The following is an 18,752-nucleotide window of genomic DNA, read 5'->3' as shown; positions in this document are numbered from 1 at the left end:
TCGTCTAAGGTGAAATATTGCGCTCTATTTATTAGTAAGAAGGTATTAAATGACAGATAATTTATAGATTAGATATTTACTAAGGTAATATAACAAGAAATACATACAAGAATTAGATAAATTACTTTAATTATTATGCTTGAAAATCCATTTTTGATCAAAATTTAGGCATCACGTTTCGCGATTCCAGCTTGACTTTTATTGCACCTTATTAGTGACTTTCTGGATGCAGTGAGAAATAGAATCTTTGATCGTAATCTTCACAGGTCCCTCAACAGCTTGAGTGAGGTAGAGAAGCCTTAAAACAAAGGTTTGCTCTCACCGCCAGATTTGACAATGTGCTGAATTTCTTAGTCAAATAAATATCTCAAAAGCGGCTGTTTGGTTAAGTAAATTAAATAAATATATAAAATAGCATTAAAGTGTATCACTAGTACTTAAAAAATTCTAGGTATTGAAGGGTGACTCGTACTGTGTGACTTTAGTATGCGACGAGCGGCCAGCTCTCTGACATCGTAAGAAGACTGCTATCAGGATACTCGTAATAGCTTTTTCTCCGGGTAACTAGTTCTTAAATCTTTCAAAGGGTATCTGGCAGGCCTCTCGAGGCCATAATAATTTTAAACAGATGACGGGTGCCATCATTGCGTGATGGTTTTGTCTTAATCAAAAACCAGGAAGAAGCATAGACTTTGACCACAATAGTAGCCAGAGGTACCAAAATTTCTATTGGATTTTAAGTTTCTACAACACAAACGTAGTATTCGGTACGCTCGTGTGATCTAACGGGCATGTTACAATTCACCAGGAGAAATTATTGCGAGATTTTGTGAGAATACGCCTAATTACCGCCGAAGCAATTTTATGCAAGTTCTGCTGATCAGTACTCAGATAATTGGCCATTTCTGATCACATTTGTCCTTCAATTTGTTCAAATTTATAGATAGGCAGTTTCTCACATGTTTCCAGAGCTTTTCCAGTAGACTATCTGACAAAGACGCGTGTCGCGAAAAGGGCCAGAAAAATTCTCTTCTCGCGCTCTCTCACGCCCTTATAAATATTATAAACCCAAAGCCTGGCTTTTTTGTGTATTTTACATTGAAAATATAGCATATCAGTAAACGATTTGTGATAAAAAAATAGTATTTTTATTTAAATATTGCACAGATATGTGGCGCCTAAGTGAGATCTAAAACCAACTTTTTTTATAAATTCAGTGTAGATGCGGAGGCAGTTACTCTAAACCGAATTGATTAATATTTTGCATGACTTCATTTAAGCCCTAAAGGCACAAAATTTTGACTATTACATTACAGATATCTGAAAAAAAAAATTTCACTCCACCCTAATCTACAGTCGGTAGAACATCAAGATTTGTGTTGTAAAATAGCACCTATGCCTATGTCTAATACATATACATACATACATACAATCTTCACCACAATTGAATTTGATTTTTATGTGATACAGGACTATTCGTATCATCGATTAATGGCTATTCTGGTGGACATCAGACCCAGAATATAAATTTTTGTTGCAAAAACACACCATTGAGCTTAAAGCCGTCGTGTGAACAGTCACACCTATTAAGTAGTACACAATTTTCACAATTATTTCGATCCTGATGTGACATGGACTATTATAATAATTCCCGTCTCTCGTTTCCACCGCTGCCACTCCCAGGATCTACAGCTTGATTGCCAATGTGTCAGTCCTTTCTTTCAGATCCTGCTTGCTGATCTGAATGAAATCTTTCATTTGCAATGGAAAATGGTATCTCAACTGTACACAAATGTGAGAAATACAAAGTGTTACAAAAGCGCCATTATTAAAAAAAAATCACCTGTATAGATGACGTCACAACTAAGCACTATAAACTTCTCTAGTGACAACCGCAGCTTAAGAGTAAACAACGCAAACTTTGCTTAAGTGTATCGCTTCCCTACTAAGTCGCGGTCTCAACTCTGAAACATGTCTAACTTATCGGTTATTGGGTGTATAATAAGTGCTACCTCTGTTACTTCAAGCTTGTTTTACTTTACTTTAGATATGATAGGATATACAGGGTGTTCCATTAAACTATAAACCGTATTAAGAGTCCGTAGTCCATAATGCATATTTTATGTATTGTTCATTATACTATAGTAGGGTCCAGATTCTCCCATAAGGCATCATAATATAGGTTCCAAATTATCTCATTAGGTAACTAGGTACGATTTAATTTTTCTATGTGGCAGGCAGCCTGGATATTATTCCCCTTAATAATATGCTTTAGTTGAATGCTACGACTCAATATTATTAAGTTTAATTTCTTAATGTGTCGACAAGGCACGTATTTGACTACAATCGCACCTGATGTTAAGTGGGATGCAGTCTAGGATGCAACGCAAACAGCTACATAAGCTGCATTATATTGACTTGAACACGATACTTTTTCAGTTAAAATAAAAAACCTACACTACCTCAAATAACAATATTTCCAGTTAAATGTCTACCAGACTTACGTCGGTACCACTTGTGTACTTTCTTTCACCGAACACATACTACAAGAAAAACCACTCTTGAAAATAAAATCTCTGTTTTTCTAACTGTACTGTAACAACAAACCTCACTCTACCCCCTGCGGGCCAGACAATTACAAATGAACTTAAACTTCATCGTGGTGGTTAATACAAACGAACTCTTTACGATTAAACTTCACCGCGGTATCATGAAAGTGTGTTAATGAGAAAATATAATCTTCTCTTCATAATGCCCCAGGGAATAAAATATGAGATTAAAATGAAAGACATATTTTAGTGCAAGAAACACGTAGTTTGTGAATGTTTTATAGATGCTTGTTCTTTCGTTTCAGCCAAATGACGTGCATGCTGGACAAAGGCCTTCCCCAAAGATTTCCGCAATGACCAGTTTAAAAGTATTAAAAGTATTACCACAGAATAATAATAAGTACTACGTACAGAAGTTTTACTTCGCGAAGGTATTTAAAAAAATGTATGCTCAATGTCATTAACAATATGGTGTAATTTAGCTTGTCTCAAGAGTCAAGCAAGTTTGTCAAAAGTTTTGTTGACAAACGTCAGTGATCGGTACTGCGCCGAAGCTATAGGGCTGACTTCGGTAAAATGATGTGACGTGAGGTGCCAAACTGCAGAAAATGGCGGAGGAAATACATGATTTAGCATGAATTATCATGAATAATATTAACTACTTATTTACCTCTCAGTGTCTTCAGGCAACTTAAAAAAGTACATTCTGTGTTTTTATTATTATTTAGGCAGTTAAATACTGCACAGTATTTAGTACACCATTTTCTTTATTTTTTCCATCATACACAAGAATACGCGTGTGTGAGTCAAAGTTCGCTCATATGTGAGGCCTTGTCGAATAGTACTCTTGTAGGGGGCAATCGTGCGTGTTTTGTTTTCGATGTAAACTCGCGGAGATGAACAGGCCTGGTATAACTATAGAGAAACCGTTAGTCATAGGATTTTTTTTTCTTGGGACTCATTTATCCACCTCTATGGTGTTATTTCTACAAAACTTCGACTTTAATAGTGTGTAAAATAATAGTTATATCGTAAAATGCCACTTAACCTACCTCATTTTGTTGTCGTTGGCCTTTGATTGATGTGTTTTGAAACCTCTGACCATTTGTCAAGCTTTTCATAAGGTTGACCTTGGTCAATATTTGTAGGCACAGTCGAACACATCAGAGTTTACATTTTTGTTGCAAAATAGCCCGTATTACAACCAGATAAGACCTCACTGTGTTTAGCTTGATGTGCTGTCGTCCGTTCTTATTTGACAGTTCTACGCGACATCAACATTAATGTAAACACTATAATATGGCATCTTATTATTGTGATATGATTATAAAAAATGTAGGTATAATAATAATAAATTAATATTCTTAAAAGTTAAAACTTAGACTAGAATAGACTAGACCCAGCATGTGCACCCCTTTTACTTTTGTCTTGTCAATTATGTTACGATGCCTCTACGTGTTGGATCTGTATCCTCACGCAAGCCTTATAAAGGACCGGGCCACTTTTGACCCGTGAGCTCCAAAGCGTACAAATAATAATAATAAAATAGGGGACTAAAGGCCACTTTTATACGAACACTAGGCTTTCCCAAACCATCTGACCAGTGTGGGGAGTGTAAACCAGGTCCTCCATTTGTCTCTGGTAAATTAGAGAGAGTTCCTCCTGCAGTAGAGACTGAAGGTTCTGATGATGATGAAACTAATCGACATATCAGTGCTGGTATGGTGTCAACTCATAACTCTTCAAATTAGAGAAGATCATGCTCCTGCAATAGAGAATAAATGACCTCCTCTGGTGATGATGATAATGACGATGAAACTTACCGACATCTCAGTGCTGGGGTGGTCTATGAAGACCAGCTCCGACTCTTCACCGTCTAGCAGCACCGACACCGACTTCTCTCCAAACTCGTCATCTGCAACAAAAGTCGTCTTAGCTGATAGTTATGAAGAAAAGAAGAAAAAGAAAAGGGGCAAAATCATACAAATTATTTTAAAAAAATACTAAAAAAGGCAACTTGCTCAGCAAAATGCTTAAATTGCACGACCCTAGTCTTCAGTAGAAAATACAAGAGCGAAGGGCACAATAATATGTGTAGGTACTATTATATGTGTGTGAATGGGTGTTGAACAAGGTATAAAAAATCTGTGCTCGTGCTCAAATACAAAACTAAATAACTTTTTCAACCGACTTCAAAAAAGGAGGAGGTTCTCAATTCGACCCGTATGTTTTTTTTTTCTATGTTTGTTACGCGATAACTCCGCCAATTATGAACCGATTTGAACAAATCTTTTTTCGGCGTATAGGTAATACCTCAAGGGTGGTCCCATTTAAATTTAATAATAGAAAAAACAACCCCCAAGGGTGGAAAATTGGGGATGAACTTTTTTATACGCAATATCTCCGCCGATTATAAATCAATTTGAACGATTATTTTTTTGTTGAATAGGTATTATCAAAAGGGTGGTTTCATGCGAATTTGAAGAAAATATTTCACCCCCAAGGGTGGAAAATTGGGGATGAACTTTTTTATACGCAATATTTTTAATTTTTAGTTTTTTTTTGTGTTCACGCATTTGAAGTCGGTTTTATTTATTTTTTAAGTTAATTATGTATAGGACCAACACTGTAACCTTTAAAAGAAATCCATTATTATTATGTATCCTTCAAATATCGGTAAATGCCTTTCGTAGTAGCAAAATTTTTAGTAAAGTAGGTTTTTAGTGCTCGTGCCACAAAACGGCCTTTAGAAATATTCGAATCTAAATAATTATATTTGAATCTGCAGCATTTCGTGTGCAATTTTGTGTGTCATATGTGATTTTGAATTCAAATCTTTCAAAATATATTGTCAGGAATCGATAAAGGTAAACTTGACTGGATGAACTATATCTAGTAATTTACGTTTAACATACTTATATTACGGTTAAGTAAATATTTTGGTTAACTATCAAAGTTACATAGTTGAATAGCACTTGACAGTTCATAAAGATCAGCTAGCATCTATTGTAACTTTATCATTTAAAAGTAAGATAACAATTATTAGCATCTATTGTAACTTTATCATTTAAAAGTAAGATAACAATTATTATCTTTTACTTATACTTAGTTTAGATAACAAACTTATGGATGCGTGGTCTAATGAAACCCACTCCGCGCCCACACGTTGGCTCAAGCATGTAAGACAGCGGTTCCCAACCTTATTTTAAGGCGGAAATAGCCCCACAAGAACACGAGCCTGTAATAAATTTTATTGGTCTAAAAAACTATAGTAACGTAATTAAATATTAAAGAAAGTGTTCACACACACAAGGGCGTGGATCTTCTGTAAAAGGTTTTTAAATATACCTTCGCTCTTTCATTTGTTTTGTCATTAATGAGGGTTTTCGCGAATGAAAAATCCGCCAGATGGCAATACGTAGACGCGAGGTCCAAATACTGCATGATTGGTTTACATTTGTAATCCTGTTTTCACAATAGGTTTTTTTTTCCCAGCAGTGTATGGCTGTAGGATGTGGAACACTGTAGGTTGAGAACCACTGGCCCAAATGATTGATGGAGGAACTTTGTGATAAATTAATTTGGCGTAAGTATATAGATAAATACATAACTGTGTCTAGACTCTGCTGCGGTAATGTTAATTAGTTATGATTAACAAATGGTGGAACTAATTGCATGGGTGTGATGAGCACGTAATTAAATTAGTATAATAATAGAGACAAATATCGTAAGATACACATTAAACTAGGTATGTAGTAAAATACATTAAACTAGATAGGTAAGGTCTTTTTGTTGTGGTTCTATTCAACTTTTTTTTTCGATACAATTTCTTCTGTAAACATAATTGTATTATGTATAGTCGTCTCAGATACCTAATTTAAAAATAAATTCTTACTAAGCATATTTTCAATTATTCGAAGTACCTATTTCTGTTGAAACTGTCTAAGTATTATGAAAGTCCAAAAATAAACCCTCTATAGAGACAAATTACACAGAATGTAGAGTAGGACAAAGAATGACCCAAACCATCAGTGATGGCATAAATCAATCAGAATTAAATTACCCACAATTTAGAAAATGGGTATTGATAAACGATACGATGTCTTGAATTACAATAAATCTTGTATTTTGATTTTGTGGTCCCTTTCTATTTAATTTTTTTTTGATATCCTATTATTTATAACATGAAATAAAAAATGCTTTTATAATAGTTTCTAGAGGAATGTATAAAATTTAAGTTTAAGTACTTGCACAATATTAATTCCTACGATAAAATTAGTAAAAGGAAAAATACATAAGGATTTATTTAAAAACTTACATCTAAAATACTGAAAGATAGAAAAGAAACAATCTAATTACGACTATGGTTACTCACAAAAACCAAACCATTCTTATAGCGTTTAAATTAAATTAAATAAAACATGCAGTGCCCTAAACTGAAAATTAGAAAAGTTGGATAATACGAAAAAGGTAAGTATAAATTCGAAGAAACCCTCTGAGAGCAAATTTCCCCGAAATTCTCCTAAAAAGCTTTAATTGGTTATTTGGAATTGTTCATTTTAACGACTATTATTGGATCAAACATTTTGTGAAAATCGTCAATTAAAAAGTTTGTTTATTTTAGCCTTGCGTGTAGGCTGTATTATTTTCAGCATCTTTTTCAAGAGTTTACAAACTATAGTGTCAGATTGAAGATTTTTAATTAAATATTTTTTGTACTTGCCTAATATAACTCTTAAAAATCAGAATTAGACATGCATATAAGTAAGAGTGCCTTTGTACAATGAATTTTTTCCTAAATGTATTGCCACCACTATTATCTGTGCTATTATCCTGTTTAGAAATAAATTTATCAGTTAGTAAGAGAGAGAGAGAAAGAAAGATAAATTGAAGAAAAAATCACAAAAAGGTTATAAAAAGCAAGCAGGATTGGCTAATGCAAACTTAATCCACAGAGATAAATAAATACAAACGGTTACAGATTGTTTCGCACGGGTCGCAAAAGTATTTTACTTTTATTATTTTATTTGTCAGTTAATAATAATTAAGGACGACGCACATTTGTCAACCCGGAAACGGATCGTAACTCGAGGCGGTCACTGCTATCAGTATTATTTGTATGAAACTCCGTAACGTAAACGCCTCGCCTCGGTTGACCGCGCGGCGAAAGGCGATACGGTGTTAATCCCTTTCCGGATTAATAGTGTGCTATACTTTTAGGAATCGGAGGTAAAGTTAAATATACATTTTTTTAAATATTTGAGAAAAAAAAATATCGTTCATTTTGAACCTTCATTTGTTTAAACTGCAAAATATAATGGCCTCCACCGATTTAAAGCTAAAATATTTAAAAAATTTACTCTGAATTCGCAGTTATCGGAATTTACATTCAAACAATCCCGTAGTTATGCCTTTCTTGTTATTTTAATTTTCGGGTAGAAAACAGTTGGAATATAAACATTGATGTTTTGGTAAATCCATCATATTCTATTATTCATAAATACAGCTTTAGGGATAAAGGAATATTTTCGCTTCCTACAACGTCTAAAGGTGCGTTCATGCACAAGCGGAGCGTGAGGCGTAGAGCGGAGCGTAAGTGGTTCAAATTGAACCAATGACGAGATATACAAGTATAATAATCAAGTATAAAAATCTTTAAATAAATATGTAATTTAATTGAAATCTATTTTGAAGTTGATTAAACTTAAAAGTCAAATATTAAGGTAATCTGGTGCACACATAATCGACAGTATTAGCTTGAACCCACACGCCAACACGGTTCAAAAATATTACATAACAATAATGTATTATTTAAATTAATTTGATATTTTATCGAATAGGTTAACTCTTTTTTGGAACTCTTCAAGCTAAGCACTGTGGTTTCTTATATAGTCTAATGCCCTTTTCTTCTTCTTTTCGTGTCGACAACAAACCTACACAGTGTCAACCCAAAACTCCGCCACAAGAGTGGCGTTGTCAGTAGCACTCATCAAATCCTCCTGAGTGCAGTTGCTAGGGCACTCAGGGCACGACATCAGGTGCTTCATCGACTGGGGAACAAAACCGCACCTGCACTCCATGTTTAAGCCATCCAAGAATCCCCACCTGACCAGATGCCCTTTTGAAACAAAAATTTTGTCCAATGTGCTGTCGACTCTACGAAAATCTCCGCCTATGCATGAACATAGTCAACCTTCGTATTGTTTTTGTGTAATCCTAAAAGTATCAGAAATTCCACGAAAGTACACCAATAAGGGCGACCGTGCGTAACAAACGAAACCTTGAACGTAGAACTTACCGCGTTTAGCTTCGCCGTACGTGAGCAAGCAAAAAGAAGTTTTGTTATTTACAAGAGAGTTAGCGTTAGCCAGCCAAACATATTAGATTAAGGTCAAGACTTTGTTAGCGAGCGGGAGCGGGTAAGGTATTAGCTTTTTTTTGTGTATTACCAATTTCGACAAAAGCCATTATGACGTCACAGTAGACCTTGGTTGTCTCATTCAATGACAATTAAATTCAAGTAATATTTAATATCTTCTCAGTGACTACTCCAAACCATAGTCTGTACTATTAGTCTTCCAGTGACTTGGCCCACTTTTATCTCGGTTCACGGGCCAAGTCGCTAGATTTAATTTTTAAACTGTTTAATTAACTGGGCCCACTTTCAATGTTTTTATTAATAAACTAGCCTACCCGGCGAACTCAGTTCCGCCTTAAAGGCAATAAATAAACATTTTAAAACCAAAATCAGCTCAATCGGCCCAGCCGTTCTCGAGTTTTAATCAGACTAACGAACAGCAATTCATTTTTATTTATATTGATTAATTGATTGATTCATTATACACCAAATCAACAAAAAAATACTCTAGAATCTTAGATTGGGCCCAGTTGCATGCCTGAATCAAATCAATTCGACATTTTAAAGTACCTTTACAATAAAAACTTTCATGCATTGTGAATACTAATTTAAAATGGCATTACTTCCACACTAAAATTTACTTTGAACTAGTATTCAACACGCGTGTAACATCTATTAGTAAGGGATTAAGTATCAAAACGCTCCGCTACCCCACCCGCTCCCGCCTCCGCTCTCACTAAGGTAAGCACACAACAACAGCCCAAAGCGTCAGTGTAATCTATTCGCACGTTTCCCACTGTTGTTTCCTACGCCATTCATGTGAGCATGACATTTCCTCGTATCGGCCTTGGTCTTGATCCTTCACTTGGCTTGACTTGGCCAAATATGCGTTATATTGTGGAAAGGTCAGGCTTGGAAAGATTGTATGAAAATTATGGACTTTTACTTATATGAAAATGCAAGTTTTTTTAGACTTAGTGTTCAAAAAGTGTAGTGGAGATTTAAAATACTTTTATACTTAGTAATATTATGTATAATAAATAAAAATGGCAAGACAATTTTCATACCTACATTGAAAACTTACATTTGAAGTTAGCTCTTTGAATTACTCGAAAATTATTTGTATACGTTAAAATATTGCGTTAAAAATATTATATCTACACATGCTTATATCTACAGCCTTACAATTATTAGACACTTACCCAAGAAGCTAAACAATGAAATCATGCTTGTTAGTAACATCACTTAACTAATTGTTTGTAGTTATTTATTATAATGTTATTTATTAATGTTGATTGTGTATTGTCACCATAGATTAATTTTAATACTTTTGAAGAGATTAAAATATGAACTCCATTGTGAATATGAATTTAGGTAGGTACCTAAACATAGAAGATACACGATATAATAATACCTAACACTCCAAATTCTACCTTTTAGGCGTATTTACAAATACTACGGTTGGACATGTCCTTTGCTTCGATTATTCACTTGTCTCTACTTTCTTTTGGTCAGAAACATATTGAGTTAAATGGAAATCTTCTAAATATATAAAAGGAGAAACTGACTGACTGACTGACAGATCAACGCACAGCCTAAACGGCTAAGCGTAAGCACTTGAAATTTGGAAGGGACGTAGTTTAGGTACCGTAGAGGTGCACTAAGAAAGGAATTCCCTAAATTCCCACGGGAACGGGAATTAGCGGAAAAATCCTTTTGTATGAAAAATCTAAACCGCTTAAGTTAGATGCTTGAAATTTGGTGTGCAGGTACCTTAGTAAACTTAAAGCTTAGGTACAACAGGATATAGTAAAATTCCCACGGGAACGGGAGTTAGCGGGAAAAAACATATGTATGAAAAAATCTAAACTGCGTAAGATAGACGCTTGAAATTTGGCATGCAGGTACCTTAGTAAACTTAAAGCTTAGTTACAACAGGATATTGCAAAATTCCTACGGGAACGGGAGTTAGCGGGAAAAAACATTTGTATGAAAAAAATCTAAACCGCTTAAGATAGATGAAGGGGGTAAAACGGGATCCACGCGTACGAAGTAAAGTATAAAAGTACTGAGAAAGAAAAAAAATATAAACACAAATATGAATACAGGGTGCCTACCATGAGTTTAAATATATAGTGTGCTCGCTAGCGACGTAACAGATTGTACAATGTCTTAACAGTTACTTTCATGAAGTAAAATCTTCATAGATTTTTTCGACGCTAGCGATGACGTTTAAAAATGCAAAATCTCAGTAAAGCTACTGGCCATAAACGAATAAAATAGCGACGATAACTGTTACATCTCAACCAATCGCAGTGATAAGGAGTACGTCTAACTTAAATAAAAAACATCAATGTCCCAATTTACTATCTTCCCTAACACCTACGAGTTTGCGGTTGGAGTTTAACCCAAACTGCTCATATAAATAGAGTTCAAAAGTTCCCAGCAAATTGAATTATCTAGTAGAAACATCGAACAAATTAACCTATATCTTAGAACTTAATCTAAATTGAGCCACATTTAGTGGCGCACGCACTTTTGGGAACCATTAGTCGACAGGAAGAAAAGTGGTTAAAGGATTATATACTCTGACGGCTATCGTTTAAAATCGATAGTTCTTTGAATGGAAAAACGCAGTAAGTTGTCAGTTAAAGTATCGTTAGGTTAAAGTAATACAGCACCGCATCAAATTAAACATTTGCGACCTGTAAAACCAAAAGATGTAAGTTTATCTACCAGTAAGTAAGTAAGTGAGTAATCATTTATTTGCCGCATACAGTTACATCAATTCCATATTAATATCCATTCATAATCTAGAAAAGGAAAATTTTAAAGTAATAATCTCATAGTGTCGAATGATCCTTTTAATAACTTAAGACACTTTACTTCTATTTTGGTTAATGATTAATCTAATTTTGAAACTTCATTCATANTAATTGAATCATTCACTGTGTTTAAACGATCAAACCTATTCAAACATTTAGATAATAACGTTAAAAACCATTTAAAAATCGTATGAGAACTTTTTCGACTTCTACACGGACGAAGTCGCGGGCAAAAGCTATTTGTAAAATCATCATCATCATCATCATCATTTCAGCCATAGGACGTCCACTGCTGAACATAGGCCTTTGTAAAATAATTAGACTAAATTATTAAAAGTGCCTACCCAAAGTCATTAGTCCACGCGGACGAAGTCGCGGGCACAGCTAGTGTTTTATGTAATGTAAAATACTTTAAAATGACATTTGTAATACGAGTTTACCTCTTAGTTTCTTCAAACAATACCCAAACTACAAAATTCATAAACAAACCATAAACATAATTTGTCGCAAGGTTCGATAGCCACTATAGATTAACCATAGTGCCTTGACGCCCAAGCTTATGATATCGGCCGCGGTAGAACCATAAATGCATAGAACAAGTATGGGGGTGAGTCTGGCCTTTGCAAAAATGCATGTAGAGTCGTCAAAAGACTCCTCAGCTGGTTTTATGCTTTTTACTACTACCAAAAATAACAACTTTTGAAAATAAACTAAAAACGAATTTTATTTCCAAATACAGTATGAAGTTTGTCATTTCGAGGACAGTTGATCTGCTGGCGAGCTCACATCTAAATCTTAGAGCTTAAGTTTCATTTAAAGTTTAGGAAATGACTTTCAATAAAGTACTAAACATTTTCAAAATATAGCGTCGGCTAAGTTTTTTTTTTCATTTTATCTTTTTTGTCTGTTTCATATCGTTTTCCCACATTTTGTTTTGTATGTTTTTCATATGTATATTCAAATGATGGGCAAAGCTACAAAATTAAAACGTATGTCTGGGCGAAAGTTCCGAATTCTGAATGCATATCGAAATCCCTGTAACTCCGACTAAACTCTGAGTAATAAGTTAGTTTGGAGTAAATAATTAACAAACGGATGCGAATTTCACTGTATGTGTTAAGTACTTCTGTAAGTTTAACATACGAGTTGGCTTCAATTATTTTCAATTTATGAAATAACATTTACTTTGTTGGGGCGTCCATTTGCTAACTCATTCAATTTCCTGCATGCCATTTGCGTAGACTGAAACTTTTAATTACACTACTACATTATTCATTTACACAATACAATTTATAAATGGATACTGAATAAAAGTATGAAAGTTTTTGTAAAATAGTGGTTATTCAATGAGTGCCCTGACAGTATCCTCAAAATTAACTGATTTTTATACAGCGATATTTTTATACTTACAGCCTCAAATGCTAGTTACCAGCATATGATAATTACACACAGTAAGCGACTGCGCACACTGAGCAACAATTGCGGCGACTAGACGTGGCCACTAGACGCGCGCGCGCGTCTTTTCATATATTTAGCTTGTCGTCGCAACTTCGTGATTCTTCTATGTTCTTCATATGAGATTTTTGAACTTTTCAAGATTTCATAGCAATACATAAATTAAAATAAATACATAGTTTCATAAGGCTCACCTCAGCACAGCCGCTGCCGCAAAAGAAATCTCAATCAGAACGAACGTCACAAGTACAACATACGAGATGATCAGGAGGTAGATCTCGTTCATCGCCGGTCGGCTCAGGCATGCCAGGAGGCCTGGTGACAAAAACCACATCATGTAAGTATAGAAGACACAATGCAAACTTAAACACGGTAAAAAGTAGCGTCATTATAAAAATACAAAGGCCGTTTGTAGACATCCGTTTTTTCACCGGACGACGGACCGTCAAAAAACGGATATCCTTTGTTTGCTGTCAATTTTCTCGCCGGACCTATGTCCGATGCATGTGCACACGTTCATTATAAACCATACACCACCGCTAAATCCGGTGAAAAAATCGGGCCGTTGTCCGGTCAAAAAAACGGACGTCTACAAGCTCTGAGAGTGCTTGTAGACGTCCGTTTTTTTGACCGGACAACGGACCGTCAAAAAACGGATATCCATGCATCGGACATAGGTCCGGCGAGAAAATTGACAGCAAACAAAGGATATCCGTTTTTTGACGGTCCGTCGTCCGGTGAAAAAACGGACGTCTACAAGCGCTCTGAGGTAAAACAATAATAACTGAACTCATAAAATTAGATGCTTTAAAATTTGATCGTCACAATAGCTCGCCAATGGAGAATATGGTGAAGTAGACAATTTAAATTATTTTTCAAACAGTGATTTGAACTTAAGTCAATTGACTTTCAAAGAAGTCAAAAGTTTATTTTGATGAGCAAATAATAAAAAAGTTATTTCTTTTGTAAAATAGCGCTGCCGCGCTGCACTGCAGCCACCATATACACATTTTGGACACTATAACTAGTATCATAATTGTAGCTCAAGCACTTCAGAGTGCCTAAAAAATCAAATTAATCAAAATAAATTAGAAAAAAGAAAGTTTCTGTCGCAAGACTTTAAAGGACCACAATAGAACTAATAAAGTTACTATAGTGGGGCTCTGTTGCTTGCTTTAATTTTGGCCAGAATAGTCATGAACTCGTACATAGAACAAGCACACGTAGTTGTACTGGCCAGAAAAAGTACTGCTTCTTATTCTAATTTTACACTATGAATGACCGAATATACAGAATCCGTACTCAAAGGTTAGGTTATGTTAGGTTAGAATCTTTTTTGTTTGAAGATCTTTAATCAAATGTAAGATGATTCTTTGATAGTTCTGACTTGGGTTTAATGCTTATGTGAGAGCACAAGGTAGCAGAGCTATTATGTTAATCCTTTGAGTAAGTTATTCGTTCTTCGGCCATAGTTATGATAAAACTTACATCCATAAGTGACCGAGGCGAGGCCCAAGGTGACGATGTTGACAATGTGGGCGAGCTTCTCCTTCTCGTAGTATTGGATCTTGATAGCATCAGTCATATTTTTCAATAGGAATTCCGGGGAGTCAGAGAAATTGAAGGCCTGCATATCCGGAGAATATCTGCAGACAAAAATATATGTTTATTTACTTGAACTTGTACCCAACTCAAAAAAGTTCCAATTGGTCAAGCGTGTTTTAACCACACCATTTGGTTCTGATTTTCCTATAATATTAAATGCAAAAGTATCACTATGTGCTTTGTAATTGACAAGTTGGGCACTAAATCTACACAACAGATTCAAACAACACTTTGATCAGAACACAGTGTATTCAGGCGCGTTCCATTAAAATTGTGTTAATGCAGCCAAGTGAGGGAAAAGTCAATCAAACGGATCACTTCATTTTCCTAGCCTTACTTAGAGCAGCTCTGGTTGTAAGTAGGATAGCACAGTGAGTTTATACATGTAAAGCAAGCAAGAGATGTGTGCGGGAGAAGGGGATAAGAAATGCATTCGAGTTGAATTCGACATAAAAAGGGATGGATGTTTTGCACGTCTTTTTCTTGTACAAATTAGTCCACAAAGCAACTTGTCAGATTTTTACAGAAACAGTTTATTTTTATTAGAATGGAAATTAATGCTTAAATTGTGTAACTTCTAGGTGATTTTTTAAAATGACTTATGGGTTAACACCTTTAAGTCATATTTTCACTACCAATTTGTGCGAATGTGCGACAGAAGAAATAGGATTGGGAATACGGGGCAAATACATGATATTTGGGCATGTGTGAATTTTGTGATGGTTAATTTGAGTGAAAGTCCTCCCAGGGTAAAGGCGAGCTTAACCCATCATTTTCCCCACACAGATGCAATCTCACCATTAAGATAATTGCATTCACATTATGTATGGTATACAACACATCAAATGTTACATCGATTTGCGACCTTACGCCTAGGCATCAATGTTCAAGTAAATGTGACTTTATATCACCTGGGCCTTCGAATATACTATGTTCCTGGACTGCTCGGCTCTCTACGTAAAGAGAATCATAATATTAATAAAAGTGCTGTATTTTATAAGTAGGCGATAAAGTAGGAGAAAGAAGAACAGGCTCGAGAGCTTCTCGGACATCTCAGAAGCTTATTGTTCACTGCTCCCGCGCAGCCTTTTGCTGCGACTGACAACGGAACATCAAGCCAAGCACTGTGTGGCACTTTAAGTAGTTATTTTAGTTAGGATTTTACGACAAAATATACTATGTACTAACACAGGCTTTTTCCTTTTAGATTCTTACTTTCTATCAACCAAAAGATTGATAAAACTTACTTGAACAGGGCCTCGTAATCCGAAAAGTTCGTAGTGGGGCTGGTGGTTAAGTTGTGGTATGTTGACAGCAAAGCGCTAAGGAAGTCGTTCGCTATGAACAAGCTCCTCGATTGCACCAGTATCATGATAGCTGACACCCCCAGGAGTAGTCCAAGGAGGTGTGTCATGTTCGTCTGGTTCATACGGAGGAAATACCTCTGGTAGAGCATCTCCACCTGGGGACAAAAAAGAAATAACATTACCAGCTGCCGTTGTGTTTAGGCAAAATTACAAAAAAAAAAGAAATCTCATTACACACTGCCAGTGTTTGAGCGTAATAAAAAAAATTACAGTTTCCACGTTTCTCGCCAGTCTTATGATAGTCCTCAAAGTGTTCATTTTGGCACAACCAGATTTTTTTCCCACAAATTTATTATGTCACACTAAACACTGAACGTTTTGTTTCTCAGTTCTTTCAAATTGTGATTCAATGGCTACAATCACACTTGTTTTCGTACGTTTCGCTTAGCATAGCCGTATTTGATCCTGATGCATCGTGTTACGTGCGTTTGCTGTCGCGGCACGACCTACATTTCTCGAGAAGTACTTAGGTATGCTGGACCGAATATCATTCAACAATTTTAATTAATTTAGTTTATTTTTTCTTTTAGTATTTTATGAGTGAGTGACTTTGCAATCAGTACCTAATTTTTAGGAACGACTCAGAATAAAATTATTACAAAATTTCAGCCTGTATAAGTGCCCTGAAAAGAGCCTGATATTGTGAATTTGATAATATTTCATAAGGCGATACAATAAAATTTCACTCTTAAACTTCATACTCAGACAAGAATAAACTTCTCTTAACTCGAATGCAACCGACAGCAATACACTCCACACGATCGCATACGAAGCTCCAGTTGAAATTGTTTTATTTCAATGCATAACATACTAGAGGATATTGGAAAACACGAACAAAAAACTACTTACGGGTATTTTAATAAGGAAATAAACCACGTTTCCAACCAATGAAAAACATCGTTTCGTTTCATTCCTGGAACTATGGAAAGAGTATTAAAGGGAATTCCTGCGTTCATGTTCTCTTGGAAACCCTTTTAAATTCAGAATTTATTGTGGAATGTTTTAATGAAAAATATTTTAAAGTATGCTAAAGAGTACTATTTCTGGTAAAAAATAATAAAATTAAGGCTGACTTACACCATCTTATTTTAACTTCTTCATCTTATTTTGTATGGAGTTTGACAGACATTTGACGTATGTTAAAATGTAAATGTAAAGTAAAATGGTGCAACTCAGCCTAAGTATAGTCAGCAGAAGGTTAATAATAATATCTTATTTATAGAACTTCAACTTAATAAGGTTGACATTTTAAAAAGGGGTTAGATCTTTATTCTAATTCCAATTAAAAAGCTCCATTAGCTCCTTGAAATTACTATGGATGTTTACCATGCGCAACAAGTTCAAAAGTTATTTACTTTTAGACTTGAAGACAGGGAAATAGGGTTCGAAATCCCTACGTATCACCACCACTGCTAACATTGTTAACACGTTCATTCTACAGCTACAACACACAGTATTGTGTACTCACCACCAAACCATTTCATGCAATAAACACATCGTCAATCCGAATGTTGAATACACAATCAGTTAGTCTACAAGCCGGAGTCCGTGATAGAATTGCATTGCAGACATTCTGGTACTCCACAAACAGACTAGAGTATTGTTTGCACAGAATCCTAAATTAATACAGATTGAATAGACGACCCAAGGTGCAACTGTTTGAACGTGTTTATAGGGTGAATGCTAGATTACTTTCAATTTATACTCGTAATAACATCTAAATAAATTACAAGTTTGTGTAGGTATGTTTGCAAGGTGTCAATTTCTACAATACTTTCATAAAGTCATACTTTCGCTGAACTAGCCATTTTATTATAAAATGTACTATTAAGTAGTATTTAATTATAAAAGGAAGCAACAATTCCAATTCAACCCATATCAATTATTTTTGTAATAACAAAATAATTTCCTCCTTTTTTGAAGTCGGTTAAAAAATAAAAGCGCAAGAAACATGAAAAGGTTAAGTAAGTGTTTAGCATTAGGTACAGCTGCTTTGATCCTGTATTAAAGGAGATTTTCATCATATTCAGCGGAGATTCGCAAGTACAGCCTCCGGAAAAACGGTTATTATTAATGTAATACTCAAAACTAATATGTAGCTTATCGTCTTAACCTCTCAACACCGAATCAATGTTCCATTAAGTACTTAAAACCGTACACGACGTTTTAAGAGAAGGTGTAATTAAATGACCTTTGAACTACGCTACGCCTCAAGCCAAGTGATAAATAGGATATTAGCTAGTAAGTGTAAGTCAAGTGAAGCTCGCAATAGCGCCGTGTGAGCGATTTAGGCCCGGTTTCCACCAAGTGGTGGCGGCGAAGCTGGCAGGCTATTTCCACTAAATCGGAGCGGAGAAGAGCGGAGCGGTCCGGAGACGAGACGAGATGTGTAAGATGTCCGCAGCTGTCAGTCTAATGCAATACAGGGTGGAATTTTGTAATGCCACCTGGAGGGAAAGTACTCTTAATACTGTAGATAGAAAATTTTACTCAAAGGAAAATTTCCTTAATTTAGGAAAAGAAATAGAATTGCATTCAAAGATTTCTAAAAAGCTTGCCACACCTGGGAATCGAACCAACTAAATTCTGTTAA

At 35.2% G+C, this 18,752-nt stretch overlaps 1 protein-coding gene across 1 annotated transcript in view; it reads right to left on the bottom strand.

Annotated features, from left to right (window-relative positions):
- Nucleotides 1–18,752, bottom strand: part of LOC114358994 (uncharacterized) — a 200,162-nt gene that overhangs the window by 2,964 nt on the left and 178,446 nt on the right. Inside the window, exons 7-11 of the mRNA XM_028313210.1 lie at nucleotides 16,040–16,254; nucleotides 14,676–14,833; nucleotides 13,382–13,502; nucleotides 10,110–10,117; nucleotides 4,373–4,464 (exon numbers count right to left, since the gene is read on the bottom strand). Coding sequence (XP_028169011.1) covers nucleotides 4,373–4,464; nucleotides 10,110–10,117; nucleotides 13,382–13,502; nucleotides 14,676–14,833; nucleotides 16,040–16,254 — 594 coding nt within the window. The remainder of the gene's footprint in view (nucleotides 1–4,372; nucleotides 4,465–10,109; nucleotides 10,118–13,381; nucleotides 13,503–14,675; nucleotides 14,834–16,039; nucleotides 16,255–18,752) is intronic.

Source organism: Ostrinia furnacalis, unplaced genomic scaffold, assembly GCF_004193835.3.
Source record: "Ostrinia furnacalis isolate ACB-3 unplaced genomic scaffold, ASM419383v2 OfSCF4162, whole genome shotgun sequence".
NCBI classification, from domain to species: Eukaryota; Metazoa; Arthropoda; class Insecta; order Lepidoptera; family Crambidae; genus Ostrinia; species Ostrinia furnacalis.
This window is presented reverse-complemented; position numbering and strand designations above follow the sequence as displayed.